General features: G+C 46.6%; 2 protein-coding genes across 3 annotated transcripts in view; both read right to left on the bottom strand.

Moving 5' to 3' along the window:
- Window positions 1–17,283, bottom strand: part of LSM3 (LSM3 homolog, U6 small nuclear RNA and mRNA degradation associated) — a 491,439-nt gene that overhangs the window by 32,608 nt on the left and 441,548 nt on the right. The window lies entirely within an intron of this gene.
- The window catches only part of FGD5 (FYVE, RhoGEF and PH domain containing 5), a 91,323-nt gene that overhangs the window by 70,074 nt on the left and 3,966 nt on the right, over window positions 1–17,283 (bottom strand). For both annotated transcript variants that reach the window (XM_075183685.1, XM_075183684.1), the window contains exon 2: window positions 13,769–16,667. In XM_075183685.1, coding sequence (XP_075039786.1) covers window positions 13,769–16,667 — 2,899 coding nt within the window. The remainder of the gene's footprint in view (window positions 1–13,768; window positions 16,668–17,283) is intronic.

Genomic DNA, 17,283 nt, shown 5'->3' with positions numbered 1-17,283 from the left:
GATGGCACCAAGACGCCACTCAGAGAGAGAGAGATGGCACCGAGTCACCACTCAGAGAGAGAGAGATGGCACCAAGACGCCACTCAGAGAGAGAGAGAGAGAGAGATGGCACCAAGACGCCACTGAGAGAGAGAGAGAGAGATGGCACCGAGACACCACTCAGAGAGAGAGGGCACCGAGACACCACTCAGAGAGAGAGAGAGAGATGGCACCAAGACGCCACTCAGAGAGAGAGAGAGAGAGCACCGAGACGCCACTCAGAGAGAGAGAGAGAGAGAGCACTGAGACACCACTCAGAGAGAGAGAGATGGCACCAAGACACCACTCAGAGAGAGAGAGAGATGGCACCAAGACGCCACTCAGAGAGAGAGAGAGATGGCACCAAGACGCCACTCAGAGAGAGAGAGAGATGGCACCAAGACGCCACTGAGAGAGAGAGAGAGAGATGGCACCGAGACGCCACTCAGAGAGAGAGGGCACCGAGACACCACTCAGAGAGAGAGAGAGAGAGAGAGCACTGAGACACCACTCAGAGAGAGAGAGAGATGGCACCAAGACGCCACTGAGAGAGAGAGAGAGAGATGGCACCAAGACGCCACTCAGAGAGAGAGATAGAGAGCACCGAGACGCCACTCAGAGAGAGAGAGAGAGAGCACCGAGACACCACTCAGAGAGAGAGAGAGAGAGCACAGAGACACCACTCAGAGAGAGAGAGAGAGAGCACTGAGACGCCACTCAGAGAGAGAGAGAGATGGCACCAAGACGCCACTGAGAGAGAGAGAGAGAGATGGCACCGAGACGCCACTCAGAGAGAGATGGCACCAAGACGCCACTCAGAGAGAGAGAGAAAGAGAGAGAGATGGCACCAAGACGCCACTGAGAGAGAGAGAGAGAGATGGCACCGAGACGCCACTGAGAGAGAGAGAGAGAGAGCACCGAGACACCACTCAGAGAGAGAGAGAGAGAGAGCACTGAGACGCCACTCAGAGAGAGAGAGAGATGGCACCAAGACGCCACTGAGAGAGAGAGAGAGAGAGAGCACTGAGACGCCACTCAGAGAGAGATGGCACCGAGACGCCACTCAGAGAGAGAGAGAGAGCACTGAGACACCACTCAGAGAGAGAGAGAGATGGCACCAAGACGCCACTCAGAGAGAGAGAGAGAGAGATGGCACCAAGACGCCACTCAGAGAGAGAGAGAGATGGCACCGAGACGCCACTCAGAGAGAGAGAGAGAGCACCGAGACGCCACTCAGAGAGAGAGAGAGAGCACCGAGACGCCACTCAGAGAGAGAGAGAGAGAGAGAGATGGCACCAAGACGCCACTCAGAGAGAGAGAGAGATGGCACCGAGACGCCACTCAGAGAGAGAGAGAGAGCACCGAGACACCACTCAGAGAGAGAGAGATGGCACCAAGACGCCACTCAGAGAGAGAGAGATGGCACCGAGACGCCACTCAGAGAGAGAGAGAGAGCACCGAGACACCACTCAGAGAGAGAGAGAGAGAGAGATGGCACCAAGACACCACTCAGAGAGAGAGAGATGGCACCAAGACGCCACTCAGAGAGAGAGATAGAGAGCACCGAGACGCCACTCAGAGAGAGAGAGAGAGAGAGATGGCACCGAGACGCCACTCAGAGAGAGAGATAGAGAGCACCGAGACACCACTCAGAGAGAGAGAGAGAGAGAGCACCGAGACGCCACTCAGAGAGAGAGAGAGAGCACCGAGACACCACTCAGAGAGAGAGAGAGAGATGGCACCGAGACGCCACTCAGAGAGAGAGAGAGAGAGATGGCACCGAGACGCCACTCAGAGAGAGAGAGAGAGAGAGATGGCACCGAGACACCACTCAGAGAGAGAGAGAGCACCGAGACGCCACTCAGAGAGAGAGAGAGAGAGAGAGAGAGATGGCACCAAGACGCCACTCAGAGAGAGAGAGAGGGAGAGAGAGATGGCACCAAGACGCCACTCAGAGAGAGAGAGAGATGGCACCGAGACGCCACTCAGAGAGAGAGAGAGAGAGCACCGAGACGCCACTCAGAAAGAGAGAGAGAGATGGCACCAAGACGCCACTCAGAGAGAGAGAGAGAGAGCACCGAGACGCCACTCAGAGAGAGAGAGATAGAGCACTGAGACACCACTCAGAGAGAGAGAGGGGGAACCGAGACACCACTCAGAGAGAGAGAGAGAGAGATGGCACCGAGACGCCACTCAGAGAGAGAGAGAGAGAGATGGCACCGAGACGCCACTCAGAGAGAGAGAGAGCACCGAGACGCCACTCAGAGAGAGAGAGAGAGAGAGATGGCACCAAGACGCCACTCAGAGAGAGAGAGAGATGGCACCGAGACGCCACTCAGAGAGAGAGAGAGCACCGAGACACCACTCAGAGAGAGAGAGATGGCACCAAGACGCCACTCAGAGAGAGAGATAGAGAGCACCGAGACGCCACTCAGAGAGAGAGAGAGAGAGAGAGAGAGCACCGAGACGCCACTCAGAGAGAGAGATAGAGAGCACCGAGACACCACTCAGAGAGAGAGAGAGAGCACTGAGACACCACTCAGAGAGAGAGACGGGGAACCGAGACACCACTCAGAGAGAGAAAGAGAGATGGCACCGAGACACCACTCAGAGAGAGAGATGGCACCGAGACGCCACTCAGAGAGAGAGAGATAGAGAGAGAGAGGGCACCAAGACGCCACTCAGAGAGAGAGAGAGATGGCACCGAGACGCCACTCAGAGAGAGAGAGGGGGAACCGAGACACCACTCAGAGAGAGAGAGAGAGAGATGGCACCGAGACGCCACTCAGAGAGAGAGAGAGAGAGAGAGATGGCACCGAGACGCCACTCAGAGAGAGAGAGAGGGAGATGGCACCAAGACGCCACTCAGAGAGAGAGAAAGATGGCACCGAGATGCCACTCAGAGAGAGAGATGGCTCCGAGACGCCACTCAGAGAGAGAGAGATGGCACCGAGACGCCACTCAGAGAGAGAGAGAGAGCACTGAGACACCACTCAGAGAGAGAGAGATGGCACCAAGACGCCACTCAGAGAGAGAGAGAGATGGCACCGAGACACCACTCAGAGAGAGAGATGGCACCGAGACGCCACTCAGAGAGAGAGAGAGGGAGAGAGAGATGGCACCAAGACGCCACTCAGAGAGAGAGAGATAGAGAGAGAGAGGGCACCAAGACGCCACTCAGAGAGAGAGAGAGATGGCACCGAGACGCCACTCAGAGAGAGAGAGGGGGAACCGAGACACCACTCAGAGAGAGAGAAAGAGAGATGGCACCGAGACGCCACTCAGAGAGAGAGAGAGAGATGGCACCGAGACGCCACTCAGAGAGAGAGAGAGGGAGATGGCACCAAGACGCCACTCAGAGAGAGAGAAAGATGGCACCGAGATGCCACTCAGAGAGAGAGATGGCTCCGAGACGCCACTCAGAGAGAGAGAGATGGCACCGAGACGCCACTCAGAGAGAGAGAGATGGCACCGAGACGCCACTCAGAGAGAGAGAGATGGCACCAAGACGCCACTCAGAGAGAGAGAGATGGCACCGAGACGCCACTCAGAGAGAGAGAGAGAGAGAGAGAGATGGCACCAAGACACCACTCAGAGAGAGAGAGATGGCACCAAGACGCCACTCAGAGAGAGAGATAGAGAGCACCGAGACGCCACTCAGAGAGAGAGAGAGAGAGAGATGGCACCGAGACGCCACTCAGAGAGAGAGATAGAGAGCACCGAGACACCACTCAGAGAGAGAGAGAGAGAGAGAGAGCACCGAGACGCCACTCAGAGAGAGAGAGAGAGCACCGAGACACCACTCAGAGAGAGAGAGAGAGATGGCACCGAGACGCCACTCAGAGAGAGAGAGAGAGAGAGATATGGCACCGAGACACCACTCAGAGAGAGAGATGGCACCGAGACGCCACTCAGAGAGAGAGAGAGAGGGAGAGAGAGATGGCACCAAGACGCCACTCAGAGAGAGAGAGAGATGGCACCGAGACGCCACTCAGAGAGAGAGAGAGAGAGCACCGAGACGCCACTCAGAAAGAGAGAGAGAGATGGCACCAAGACGCCACTCAGAGAGAGAGAGAGAGAGAGCACCGAGACGCCACTCAGAGAGAGAGAGATAGAGCACTGAGACACCACTCAGAGAGAGAGAGGGGGAACCGAGACACCACTCAGAGAGAGAGAGATGGCACCAAGACGCCACTCAGAGAGAGAGATAGAGAGCACCAAGACGCCACTCAGAGAGAGAGAGAGAGAGATATGGCACCGAGACGCCACTCAGAGAGAGAGATAGAGAGCACCGAGACACCACTCAGAGAGAGAGAGAGAGAGAGAGAGATGGCACCAAGACACCACTCAGAGAGAGAGAGATGGCACCAAGACGCCACTCAGAGAGAGAGATAGAGAGCACCGAGACGCCACTCAGAGAGAGAGAGAGAGAGAGAGAGAGAGAGCACCGAGACGCCACTCAGAGAGAGAGATAGAGAGCACCGAGACACCACTCAGAGAGAGAGAGAGAGCACTGAGACACCACTCAGAGAGAGAGAGGGGGAACCGAGACACCACTCAGAGAGAGAGAGAGAGATGGCACCGAGACACCACTCAGAGAGAGAGAGAGAGATGGCACCGAGACGCCACTCAGAGAGAGAGAGAGGGAGAGAGAGATGGCACCAAGACGCCACTCAGAGAGAGAGAGATAGAGAGAGAGAGGGCACCAAGACGCCACTCAGAGAGAGAGAGAGATGGCACCGAGACGCCACTCAGAGAGAGAGAGGGGGAACCGAGACACCACTCAGAGAGAGAGAGAGAGAGATGGCACCGAGACGCCACTCAGAGAGAGAGAGAGAGAGAGAGATGGCACCGAGACGCCACTCAGAGAGAGAGAGAGGGAGATGGCACCAAGACGCCACTCAGAGAGAGAGAAAGATGGCACCGAGATGCCACTCAGAGAGAGAGATGGCTCCGAGACGCCACTCAGAGAGAGAGAGATGGCACCGAGACGCCACTCAGAGAGAGAGAGATGGCACCGAGTCACCACTCAGAGAGAGAGAGATGGCACCGAGACGCCACTCAGAGAGAGAGAGAGATGGCACCGAGACGCCACTCAGAGAGAGAGAGAGATGGCACCGAGACGCCACTCAGAGAGAGAGATGGCACCGAGTCGCCACTCAGAGAGAGAGAGAGATGGCACCGAGACGCCACTCAGAGAGAGAGAGAGAGAGCACCAAGACGCCACTCAGAGAGAGAGATGGCACCGAGACGCCACTCAGAGAGAGAGATGGCACCAAGACGCCACTCAGAGAGAGAGAGAGAGCACTGAGACACCACTCAGAGAGAGAGAGAGAGAGAGGGCACCAAGACGCCACTCAGAGAGAGAGATGGCACCGAGACGCCACTCAGAGAGAGAGATGGCACCGAGACGCCACTCAGAGAGAGAGAGAGAGATGGCATCGAGATGCCACTCAGAGATAGATGGCATTGAGATGCCACTCAGAGAGAGAGAGAGAGAGAGAACCGTGCAGAGAGCCAAAGTCAAATCCCTTTGACTCAGGGGCGCCCCCAGGCGGGGGTCCTCCTGGCAGAGAGAGAGAGAGAGAAAGGGCCCTGAGAGGTCGGACACCATGTATTCTACACTTACTGCTTACCCATGGTGCACTGCAGTACACTCCACCTGTATAATCAGCTGTTACAAAAATATTGACTATTTGTAATAAAGGAACTTGCTAAGAACATCCTGATTTATCTACTTAATGTAAATAAATACTATTATTTTTTTATTTGAGATACATATTTTTATTAATGAATTATAGTGTTAAGAGTTTTTCATTTATGTTATAGATTATAAATTTTGGTATGTGACCGTCTAGCGCACATATGGAATGTTTAGGCAGAGCGTACTTCAACCCAGATTCAAATCCACTCGAGATCCGCTTGGATGTAAGTATGGGGGGAATACGCTCAAGTTCCATGCGAGTTGTGTTTCGATTTGAGGCAATTTTCATACAGTCCCAATTGACATCCGATCAGGAATACTTATTATTTTACCGCACACATGCAGCGTACTGATAAAACAAAATAATTGGTCGTAGAAAACGCTTCGTGTATGAGCAGCTTAAGCTTCTAACAATATATTTTTATTTTAACCCAGCAGGAAACTAACGAAGTCTTAATTAACACACCCAATTATGCAACGCAAAGGTTGTTCTATAGAACATATACAAAGCCAAACAAGTCACTGTCTCTTAAGTACATCTCACCATTCATTAACACTAATTGATCCATTAAGATCAAGTGAATTGTTGACTGTCACAATGTGCAGAACATATAGAAATCTCCTCTTGTAAAGACTGCAATAAACAATTATGTTACATTAACACAAACAATAACGTCCAAGCAAGTTAATTTGTGCATGATTGGACGAGCCAACGTTCCCGTTAATTAGTATGACCCTCTAACGATGGATTAACCTGCTGCCCGGACTAGGTCACGCATTCTCTACTCCTATACTCTAGTACCGCATGAGGATTTCTATAACCGTGCACAGGTGAGTATTTATCCAACCTGTTCCCAGAGAAATCCTTGAACCTGGCCTGTTGGGAGATTACTGGAGCTGAGGAATCTTGGACCAGATGATTGTGCCCCTTTGAGATCTGCTTTGACATTTGGGTAAAGGATACAAGCGGACATTGAACGGTCTTGGCATTTGCAATTGTGATGTGGCATACATCATACAGGGAGAGTTGGGGCGTTGGAGGTCGGGGTGACCTTAAATTGCCAGGCCCCCTAAAACTACAGGAGGTGTAGACACCGCGCCGAGTGTACCCACGATAGTTAAGCTGCCCCTGTCCATATATAATCATCAGGATTACTCTAGGTGGGTATTAAAACACTAACATGACATGAGCACCGAATTTGATCACAATAATATACTTTAGGTATATTTTAGGTATTATTTTGTATATTCACCCTTAGTAATTCCAAACGCGAAGCTCACACAAAATAAGAAGAACAGCGTCTGTATTTAGGATGTAGAGAAAGAGGGACTACGTGCCTGCCCCCAAACAAAGCTAAAAATATTCCCATGTTGTCCCAATGCCAATCTTTTCATCAGATGGAGGAAGATACAAGGTGCAATGGATGGGTTAGTGTGGAGGAGAAACACAAACAAGACCTTGGGGTAAATGTATCAAGCTGTGAGTTTCCCATTGGTTTGAAAAATGGAGATGATGCCTATAGCAACCAATCAGATGCTAGCTGTAGAATGTGCTAAATAAATGACAGCTAGAATCTGATTGGTTGCTATAGCCAACATCTCCACTTTTTAAACCCGACGGGTTTATTACCAGTTATAGATACTGGCTGGACTAAAAGTGAAACCTACTTTGGATACATATGTATTTGTTTCTTGTATAATATGTATATATATATATATATATATATATATATATATATATATATATATATATATATATATATATATATATATATATATATATATATATATATATATATATACACACACACATGTGTGTATGTATGTATATATATATATATATAGCCCGGTGGCTTAGTGGTTAGCACTTCTGCCTCACAGCGCTGGGGTCATAAGTTCAATTCCCAAACATGGCCTTATCTGTGTGGAGTTTGTATGTTCTCCCCGTGTTTGCGTGGGTTTCCTCCGGGTGCTCCGGTTTCCTCCCACACTCCAAAAACATACTAGTAGGTTAATTGGCTGCTATTAAAATTGCCCATAGTCTCTGTCTCTCTGTCTATTTGTCTGTGTGTGTATATTAGGGAATTTAGACTGTAAGCTCCAATGGGGCAGGGACTGATGTGAATGAGTTCTCTGTACAGCGCTGCGGAATCAGTGGCACTATATAAATAAATGGTGATGATGATGATGATATATATATATATATACACACACATATACACACACATGTTATTGTAGCCAACCCGATAGTATTGTAAGGGCACAGAGGCTATAAACTGGTCACAGATAAAAACACTTGTAAGAATTGACAGCCAACCAATCACAGTGAGGGAGGGACGTGGCTATGCTAAATCACCCCTCCCCCAAACTAAAAGTCTAGGTCGCCCCCTGCAGCCAGTCAACACCTTGGATCTTAGTGAACAGTTTATCGTCAGCGGTTATGATTTCTTTTTATACTTTTTTTCTCATGGGACTATAAAAAAAGTTGAATTTTCTATTGGGCTACGAAGGAAAGAAGAACGAAGATTTTGTATTATTTATTTTAAAATTATTGTGCTTATTATCCACTTATTTATACTATATTATATGTTACCCTGTCACTCCATGGATCCCGATCCTATTCATTACCTTGTACTTAGAGCCTAGGGGGCCTAGGAAGAGCCCCAATGCATTTAATTGGGGGGCATGCTGTTTTTTTTAGTTTGCCTGTCTTCCCATACACCAGTGATGGCTAACCTGTGACACTCCAGGTGTTGTAAAACTACAAGCCCCAGCATGCTTTGCCAGCTATCAGCTAGCTATCTACCGGCAAAGCATGCTGGGGCTTGTAGTTTCACAACACCTGGAGTGTCACAGGTTAGAAATCACTGCCATACACATTCCAGCTCTGTGATGACCAGGCTTTGGGGGTTACCACCATGATCTCATGTTCTTGGGTTCCCTGGTTTAATGGGCTGTGTACTGCTGGGGCTGGCTATTAGGAATTTTATCGCAGCCAAACCATCCAAACAGTTTGGCTCAGGAAAAAATAAGTCCCTGGTCCAAGCTGTTTGGATGGAATTGGATAAATAGATATATTCTTTTAAGTTTTTTTAATATAGATTTCAGTGGGACTGAAGCACATTGAACAGATTCAGACAAGAACAATTCATTGCATGCAGGAGAAAGTAATGAGTGTAGTGAACAGATCTTCTTGTGTCTGCCCTAATTTGAGAGCAAAAGTCCTCTTTTTCACTGTCACGAGTGGAGCAAGGAGATAATAAATGATGTACAGGTAAAAATGTATCCTGTTACTACATGTCAAACGTTAACAAGTGGACCAGGGACAATGAATGCTCCCTATCGCTCTCTCCCCGGGGACATCATTACCAATCTCCCTAACCCGGTTCAATCAGCTCCTACTTGAATCAGAGCTAACAGCTGTAGAGAAGGTAACACAGAATGGAATGTAAAGTGGATGGGGGCCGCCCAGACCACCCTAATGCTGAACAGCGACCTCTGTTACCAGAGAAACCAGACAGAAACCATGTTGCTATAATATAAGTTACTTAATGCAACAACCCCCCCAACACTGTATTTATAAGTATGAGTGGGGTTTGGCATCTTAAACTAAGGTGACATTTCACAAGATTCCAATGGAACACTGAGTGATACATAGTATCAAGATTGTCGCTGGAAGTGGTAACATTCTTATTTGTCTTCCAGATATTGTTGCTGCCTTGTTTTATGTAGCAATATTTAAATCTACACAATAAATATTTTCTAAAGAATAACAAATGTTTTTCTATAAACGCCCTTTGCTATGTATTTGAATCCAGCAGAACGGAAGGTGTTGTTTTGTCCTGCCAGCGAGGTTCCCTTTACATGAACCCTGGTCGCAGCTCTTCCAAATGGCAAACGCAGTTAATTTGGAGAAAAAAAAATGAAAACAAACAGCGCGACACACCCAAAATAGATCAGACCTAGAGACACATGAAAAGCGACCTATTTTCATCTCTTATTTACGGCACTTGAAAAAGTATTTACATCCGTAAACTTTAGAACAGGAAAAGCACAGGATCTTTTTCCAGCCACGATAAGATTATCGCGTTGCAAATAGGGAGAGATGGGAAATAATATTACACTTAAAGGGATTCCCCTGAGCCATGTTTGATATATCGGGATTGGTACATAATTCATATTACTCCTATTTTTATGTTGTTTGTCACTGCTCACTAAGTAAACACATCATTTTATACATTACTTAGAAAGAGGATCCTTAGACTTGTCAGAGATCCAGACGCCTCCTTTCCTATCAACACTGACTTGTTTAAATACTTCCCAAATGGATAATCAGGACAAAATTGACCATGGCCCTAATTCACCAAGCCACTTCCTGGTTTCCAGTAACCACGCCCAACCAGATGGGCCACACCCCCCGAGACTGGCAGAAATAGGGACTGTGTTGCAAAAGACTGTATGGTTGGTGGTTATATGTTTAGTTATTTATCTCACAGACTGCTATGCAGAACCAGGGAGAGACCCAGGGGCAAACGCAGGATTTGTAGAGGGGGGTTTCCACACCACGCCACCAGTGGGCGTGACCAGCATACATGGGGGCGTGGCTATAATTTTAGACAGTGCTTGGCTGCTCTCCAACTCTTCCTAGCCCCATAATATACATGGGTAATGCTGTGTGCACTACTGTTAGGGGCACGCAGCTCTCCCTTTTCAAGCAGAGCTGTGTGAAGCGGGAGCAGGGTCCAGCCACCTCAATTATACAGTGCCCCAGATTGGAGGGGGGTTTCCAGGCACTAGAACCCCCCCCCCCCTCGGTTTGCCTATCAGACCCTAGCAGGTTTTACACCTATAAAACCCCCTGTAGTTAGGATTCTAGGGGCATACATTCGGATATCGGTAGGGATCTGGGGAAGGCATGCAATCACACAGGGTAACTGGGGGAGGTGCCGAATCGTGACACAAATTATAGGACAATTTTTGTAACGTGACATTCACTGTGCACCATCTACTGATTTTTCCACTTCTCCGCACACTGAGGCCTCAAAGTTTTCGGCGATCGCTCCTGAGGGCGGAGACGGGGGTCCACTTTGCCATGTGTTGGGTGTTCTATCGAGCGGCGCTGGTACAAAACCGAAGTGTTTTAGGGTTGGCATCAGATGCACTTCATACGAAGCTCCAGTCAGATTTATTTTGTGGCACATAAAACAATTATGTACAAGTTTATGTTTAATTATACAGACAAAATAATCGATTGCAAAAACGCAGAAAACAGCCACGGCGGCGAGCGCGGCCGCGTGATATTTATAAACATTGTGCATTTTTATTGTTATTGATCTTAACAGCTTAGTGCATCATAATGGAGGAAGCGAGAGAAGCACAATCACCGGGCAACGCCATTAAACAGCTATTAAATAAGAAGTTAAAATGAAAAGGAAGAGTTGTAGTTTGGGCTGAATGACAGGCCCCAAGCTGTTGTTCCTCGGAGTGGTTTTATGCCATTACCGTTATTGTTGCCGCCTGTCCAACTGCTTGTAACGAAAACCGCTGAGTTTTGGAAAATAAAGCTCAAATGAGTTCTGTTTTGTTCAATTTTTTAAAGAGTAGACAAAACTAGGACAACGTTGGTCCCTCAGTGATTGCTGTGTAGATCGCGTTTTAACACCTCTGTTACCAGATTACACGGGAAGGTTAGGATTATAAATGTGTCTAGGAAAGTCATTAAAAGACAATAAAGGATCATTAATGGAAGAATATAAATCATACTTGCCAACTCTCCAGGAATGTCCGGGAGACTCCCGCATTTTGGGTGGGTCTCACGGACTCCTGGGAGAGTGTGGCAATCTCCCGCATCTGCCCACTTCCCAGTAAAGTGGGCAGAATTAGGGCCAAAATGACGCGATTCTCCGGGAATCGCAGGATTTGGCCCCGCCCCCGCTGTAAAATGACGCGAATGACAGAATTTTGCATTTACATTGCTGCATTTGGGTGCATTACCCATTTTATGTCAGCAGTTCCCAAAAGTGGAATATGGGTGTGCACTTTGTTAATTGCGGACAGACAAAGAGGGAACCAACTTTTTCAGGTTTTGTTGAACTACAACTCTCATCATGCCTGAAATCCACTCCCAGTATTGTCACTTTCACCACAACAGGTGCAAATCCACAAGAAACACTGGAGAGGTCTTATCGACATCAATGCTGAAAACAATCCAAGGTGTATATTTACTAAACTGCGTGTTTGAAAAAGTGGAGATGTTGCCTATAGCAACCAATCAGATTCTAGCTGTCATTTTGTAGAATGTACTACATAAATGACAACTAGAATCTGATTGGTTGCTATAGGCAACATCTACACATTTTCAAACCTGCAGTTTAGTAAATATATACCCCCAAATGTCTTCCTCTAACTCACTCTGCTATAGCCAGATATGGATATAATAAGAGTTTCCTGAGGGGAGCCACCTATCTGGCTCCACCTCCTCTATGACATCACCAGCCATTATCCAATCAGTGTTACGCAGGGATAATCATTGCACCACAGCTAACGCAGCAGACAATGGGTGACACTGTATGTGATATTATCCAGTCACTCTATGAACATGCGGCCTGGAAACCCCATGGGAAAGTTGTAGTCAGCTTAGTCAGCTGTTTAAGCTTCTCCTGCTGCAGCACAGCCCATAAGGCACAGCAATTATTCTGTTTCTAAAGTAATCACTGGCTGAGTAACTCAGACAATGGGCAACTAACACTCCCAGCGCCTGCTAATTGCTGCAAGACATCGCACCCGCATCACAGAAACTCAAGAAGCTATTATATGTGATAGCTGGACTGTCATACTTGTAAATTGCAGTGTAAATCATGTGATATATAGGTGGGGCCCCAGGGAATCATGGAAAACACAAACAAAACTGGAGCTTTTGACAAAGTTGCTCATACTTGTAAAGCTGGGTACACACCGCTGCAATCTCACTGCAGATGTGATTTCTGTAACGATTTCACCAACATTCCGATGATCATGATAATCCTGTGTACACACCTACACGATTTACCTTCAGATCTGTGATCTTCATCTCTCATAACCATCTGCTGAAAAGATCCTGACTCACTTTACAGATATCTGCCTACACTGCTGGGCGTGAGTGCGTGTACACTTTCACATTTGCCCGATATCGTTCCATTATATTATCATTATCACGGTGGCTTAGTGGTTAGCACTTCTGCCTCACAGCACTGGGGTCGTGAGTTCAATTCCCAACCATGGCCCTATCTGTGTGAAGTTTGTATGTTCTCCCTGTGTTTGCGTGGGTTTCCTCCGGGTGCTCCGGTTTTCTCCCACACTCCAAAAACATACTGGTAGATTAATTGTCTGCTATCAAAATTTACCCTAGTCTCTCTCTCTGTCTGCGTCTGTGTGTGTGTGTGTTGGGGAATTTAGACTGTAAGCTCCAATAGGGCAGGGACTGATGTGAGTGAGTTCTCTGTACAGCGCTGCGGAATCGGTGGCGCTATCTAAATAAATGATGATGATGATTTATCGTGATTTTTGTAAAATGTGGGGACAGATTTATATTTGGGGTAGGACATGTTGTAGATCAACTTCAAATGTCAGTGTACAAATAAAGCTATTATTAATTATTTGTGTCCTACATGAAAAAAGAGTCAGTATTTTCTTATGTATAAAATGAATAAACTAATTTGCACCCCTTGCATTGCAACATGATATTGCCAAGGCAGAGTTACTCATTTTTTTGCATTCCTTTCCTTAATGAACCAGGCTCATAGTGGGGGTGTATGGTGGTATGCCTTAAAGCCACTTCTACTGCTTTCATTTTAAAACTATCAAATTCCAGTCACTTAAATTCCCATTACATTTTCCATACCAACACTGCTACATTTCACTTGGACCCCTGCAGCAACACGTCATACCATTGATATACACATATCAACACACATGTATTTTCTTAGGCGATTTCACATTACATGCAGTTTTTATGCAGTTGGATAGTCATATTATCACGTATATCAATAGGAGTATATAATACAATACCTTTCAGCCTCTTGCTCAGGTGTCTGTTGCTTTATTTCAAAGGTATTGAAACTGCTCATGTCAACATATCCATCGTTCTCGTTAGCAGAAGACAAGGCTCTGCTGGGATCTTCAAAAAACTCGGTAAACGTCCCAGCTCTGGCTGGTCTCCTAGGTGGGATTTGTATGTTTTCATAATCGGAATTCATCGCTGGGATATTCTCATAATCAGAGATGTCAGCGTTGGGAAAAGAAATCGACCTGGGTTTGGTTAAAGGCAAAGGCATGAACGGTGGTCTGGAACGATCCTCAAAGGACTCCACCCTGGCCACACTCCTGCTAAAGGCTTTAGATGTTCCCTTCCTCTTCATGTCCTTGTAGAAGAGCATCGCAGTAGGAGAATCCGGATGGCAGTGCATCCCGGAACGATTGTGAAGCTGAGGAGAATTATCAACACTTCTTCTGTCCAAGTCCATGAGCCTGAATGGACCGTGGTAGCTCGACTCTGAAGATGACCTAGAGGAGGACACATTGACATCAATGTGGACCTTGTTTTCCTTCTTCTTATTAAACTTCAAGGTGAGGAAGCGTTTGAATGAGGACTTCTTCTTTTTGAAGCATTTATCAGAAGAATCGTTCTCAATCAAGAGTGAAGGGGAGCTTTTGGTAATTGGCTTTTTTGTAATACTGGCAAGCTCGAATGGTGGTGGAATGTCCACTAAGGAGGTAGGTGTGGACATTCCACTGTGTGTATGGTGGTTTCTCTGTGAAAAGCTACCAGAGGAACTAATGATATATGGAGAGAAGCTGACATCAGACTCAATGTACATAGAGGCTGCATTTTCCCTGCCTTCAACTGAGTAAGATCGAGGGTACAGAATAAATCGATTTGGTTTCCTGGGGAGAGCCCGTATAAACTCTGCATGTTTGGACTCCAGCTTTTCGCACTTGGTATTCATCAACAATTCATTACTTAAAGGCTGAGAGTCCATCTCTGCTCCCGTTTCTTCAGGCACAGTCTCGGGAACATTGCCCGGTATTTTTCCTGAGTAAGATCTTGTTCTTGTGACAATGTTTTTTCTATCAATGCAAAGTAAATGGTTGTCCCCTTCGTGGCTGCATCCTTCCATTATGCAATGAGGTCTGATGGCTTCTTCCTCGTGCTTGCTGTAAGTTGTGTCCTCTGTACTGATCATACTCCTACTTCTGGACTGTACGCTGTCCTCCAGCACATAGGGGTTGCTGTCATCCTCCTCTGTCTCTACAATTATCTCAGTCGATGCCATGTTTTCTGCAGTGTCTGTTGTAAGCTCCTTGACCTCGATTTCCTCATCTTCAGGAGTCACCTCGGCTACGTCAACTTCATCCTCTGAAAATAATTCACCCTGAGTGTCTACAGCTGGGCCATCGTCACATAAGTTACTTCCTTCTCCATCTGCAGCTGTGTCGATGGCCTCAGAAGGTTGTGGTGTGTCACCTAATTCTTCTTCTTTGTTGACATGTTCTTTCTCAGGAAAATCATCTACATCATCTGTCTGCTCATTCTCAGACTCTGTCAATGACTCCAAAATGATATTATTATGTGGTCTATTCCCCCCATCCAATAGTTCTTCTGAGAACCCATTTGTATCATCATTTAGCTCATTTTCAAAAGGAATAATTTGACAGCTATCGTCAGTATTGTCATCTCCTGCTCCTTCTCTTGTCTCTTCGCTGTCCCCTACAATCTCAAGTTCACCCTGTGATGTTTCCTCTATTACCTCATCTGTTTCATTGACCATGTCATCTTCTTTATCTTCGTGTCCACTTTCTTCTTTAATACTAGGATCTGGTACAACCTTGACTAATTCCTCATCAAGGTCATGTGATTCTTCTCCCTGTTCACTGGGGTGGTCTATACTTTCTATCTCATGATCTAGAACTTCCTCAGCAAGGTCCAGGTTACTCTCTGCATTCCCTTTGCATTGGGCGGTTTCGGAGACTAGAGATTCCTCGGTGGAATCAGTATATAAATGTTCATGGTCAGACGTTAGAGCAGAACCTTCAACCTCATCACAGATCGGTAATGAACAGTTGTTGCAAGGAGTCTCATCCAAAGAGACCTCATTGTTCGTATTTTCTTCATTTGTAGTTTCATAGTTAACGGAAGGATTATCCACACTAATATCTGTCAAAATAACCTCTTTGCACCCTATATTTTTTAAATCTGTGTCCCCATCTTCAGGTTCTAGATTACATTCATTGCTGTCCATAGGTAAAAAATCGTCCATGTCTCCAAGGTCATTTTTGAATTGCATTGAGCCAGAATGTGATACCAAGCTATCTGCCTCAGCAGTAGATGAAGACCTTAAGCTGAGGGCATCGGTGTTGTCACTGTCCTCGACCTCTGTGGAGTCCCCAGATTCAACATCTCTTGATGGCACACTGTCTGGATGTCCACTATCTTCCTCCCCGACCTGGGAAGGGCTGCAACTTGTGTCATCGATGATGTCTCCTTCTGTAGATGTTGGGTTCCAGGTGTCTGCTGTCCCCTCAGAACATGAGCTTTTTTCACACTCAAAATCGGTGCTTTCTTCGTCCGTCAACTGGGACTCCGGGACCGCAATATAGTCCTCGTAAGTCATGTTTAAGGACTCTGATTCTTCGCACTCTGGTCTATAAAGATCAGCATCGTAGATTTCCACAGGACAACCTACTCCTCCATTTGAACACTTGTTCAAGGAATTGTTCTCATCCTCTATACACCTCCTTTCTGTAGCCGGGGATAGCACTGGTTTGGGGGCAATGGGAGGTTTGGGGCCCCTGGACATAGATTTTGCTTGATGGACGAAACCAACTCTTGAGAGCAGTGGAGAAGAATACTTAGGACTGAATCCGTCGACACCTTGTGGCTTTGGTGCAAGAGCAGGTTTGGTGAATTCTGAAAAATGATATAAATATATTACAAAGACATCCAAGACTGTTATAAAATACTTACAAAATACTTATATGAAAGCTTCACGTGTTTGATTGAACAAATATACTTATGGATTTAAAACCCACTATTACAAAGGAATGAAATTTCATCTTGTGTCACCTAACAAGCTTTCTTTGTAGTTCTTTTATTCAAAATCCTATCACCGAAAAGTTTTAAATACACAGAATAATTCTTGGGGTTAGTCTCTGGGGAAATATTTCCTTCCTGCACTCTTGGGACATATGAACTTGTTTCCTAGTAAACACCGCGGAGCTTCAGTGCAATTGTTAGCAGGAAGTTATGTAGGACAATAAATAATCAGTCCCTTAGGTCACTTCCTGTACATAATAACATTCATTTTGTGACATTCCTTGCTGTTGGTTTCAGTCAGTCAGAACCTGCATTGGTCAACTCAAAAGAAAAACTCCATGATATCATGTGATACATTCATTACAATAAAATCACAGCTCGCTGATGTCACTATAAAAGGTCTTTTAAAGCAGCCCTTTAAATATGTATAGTGATCAGGGTCGGAAAATATCCGGAATGGGGGAACTAATTCATGGATACAGGAAAGGAA

This window comes from Mixophyes fleayi, chromosome 8 (genome assembly GCF_038048845.1).
Source record: "Mixophyes fleayi isolate aMixFle1 chromosome 8, aMixFle1.hap1, whole genome shotgun sequence".
In the NCBI taxonomy this organism is placed as follows: Eukaryota; Metazoa; Chordata; class Amphibia; order Anura; family Limnodynastidae; genus Mixophyes; species Mixophyes fleayi.
Note: the sequence above shows the minus strand (reverse complement) of the source record. Positions and strands in the feature narration are given on the sequence as shown.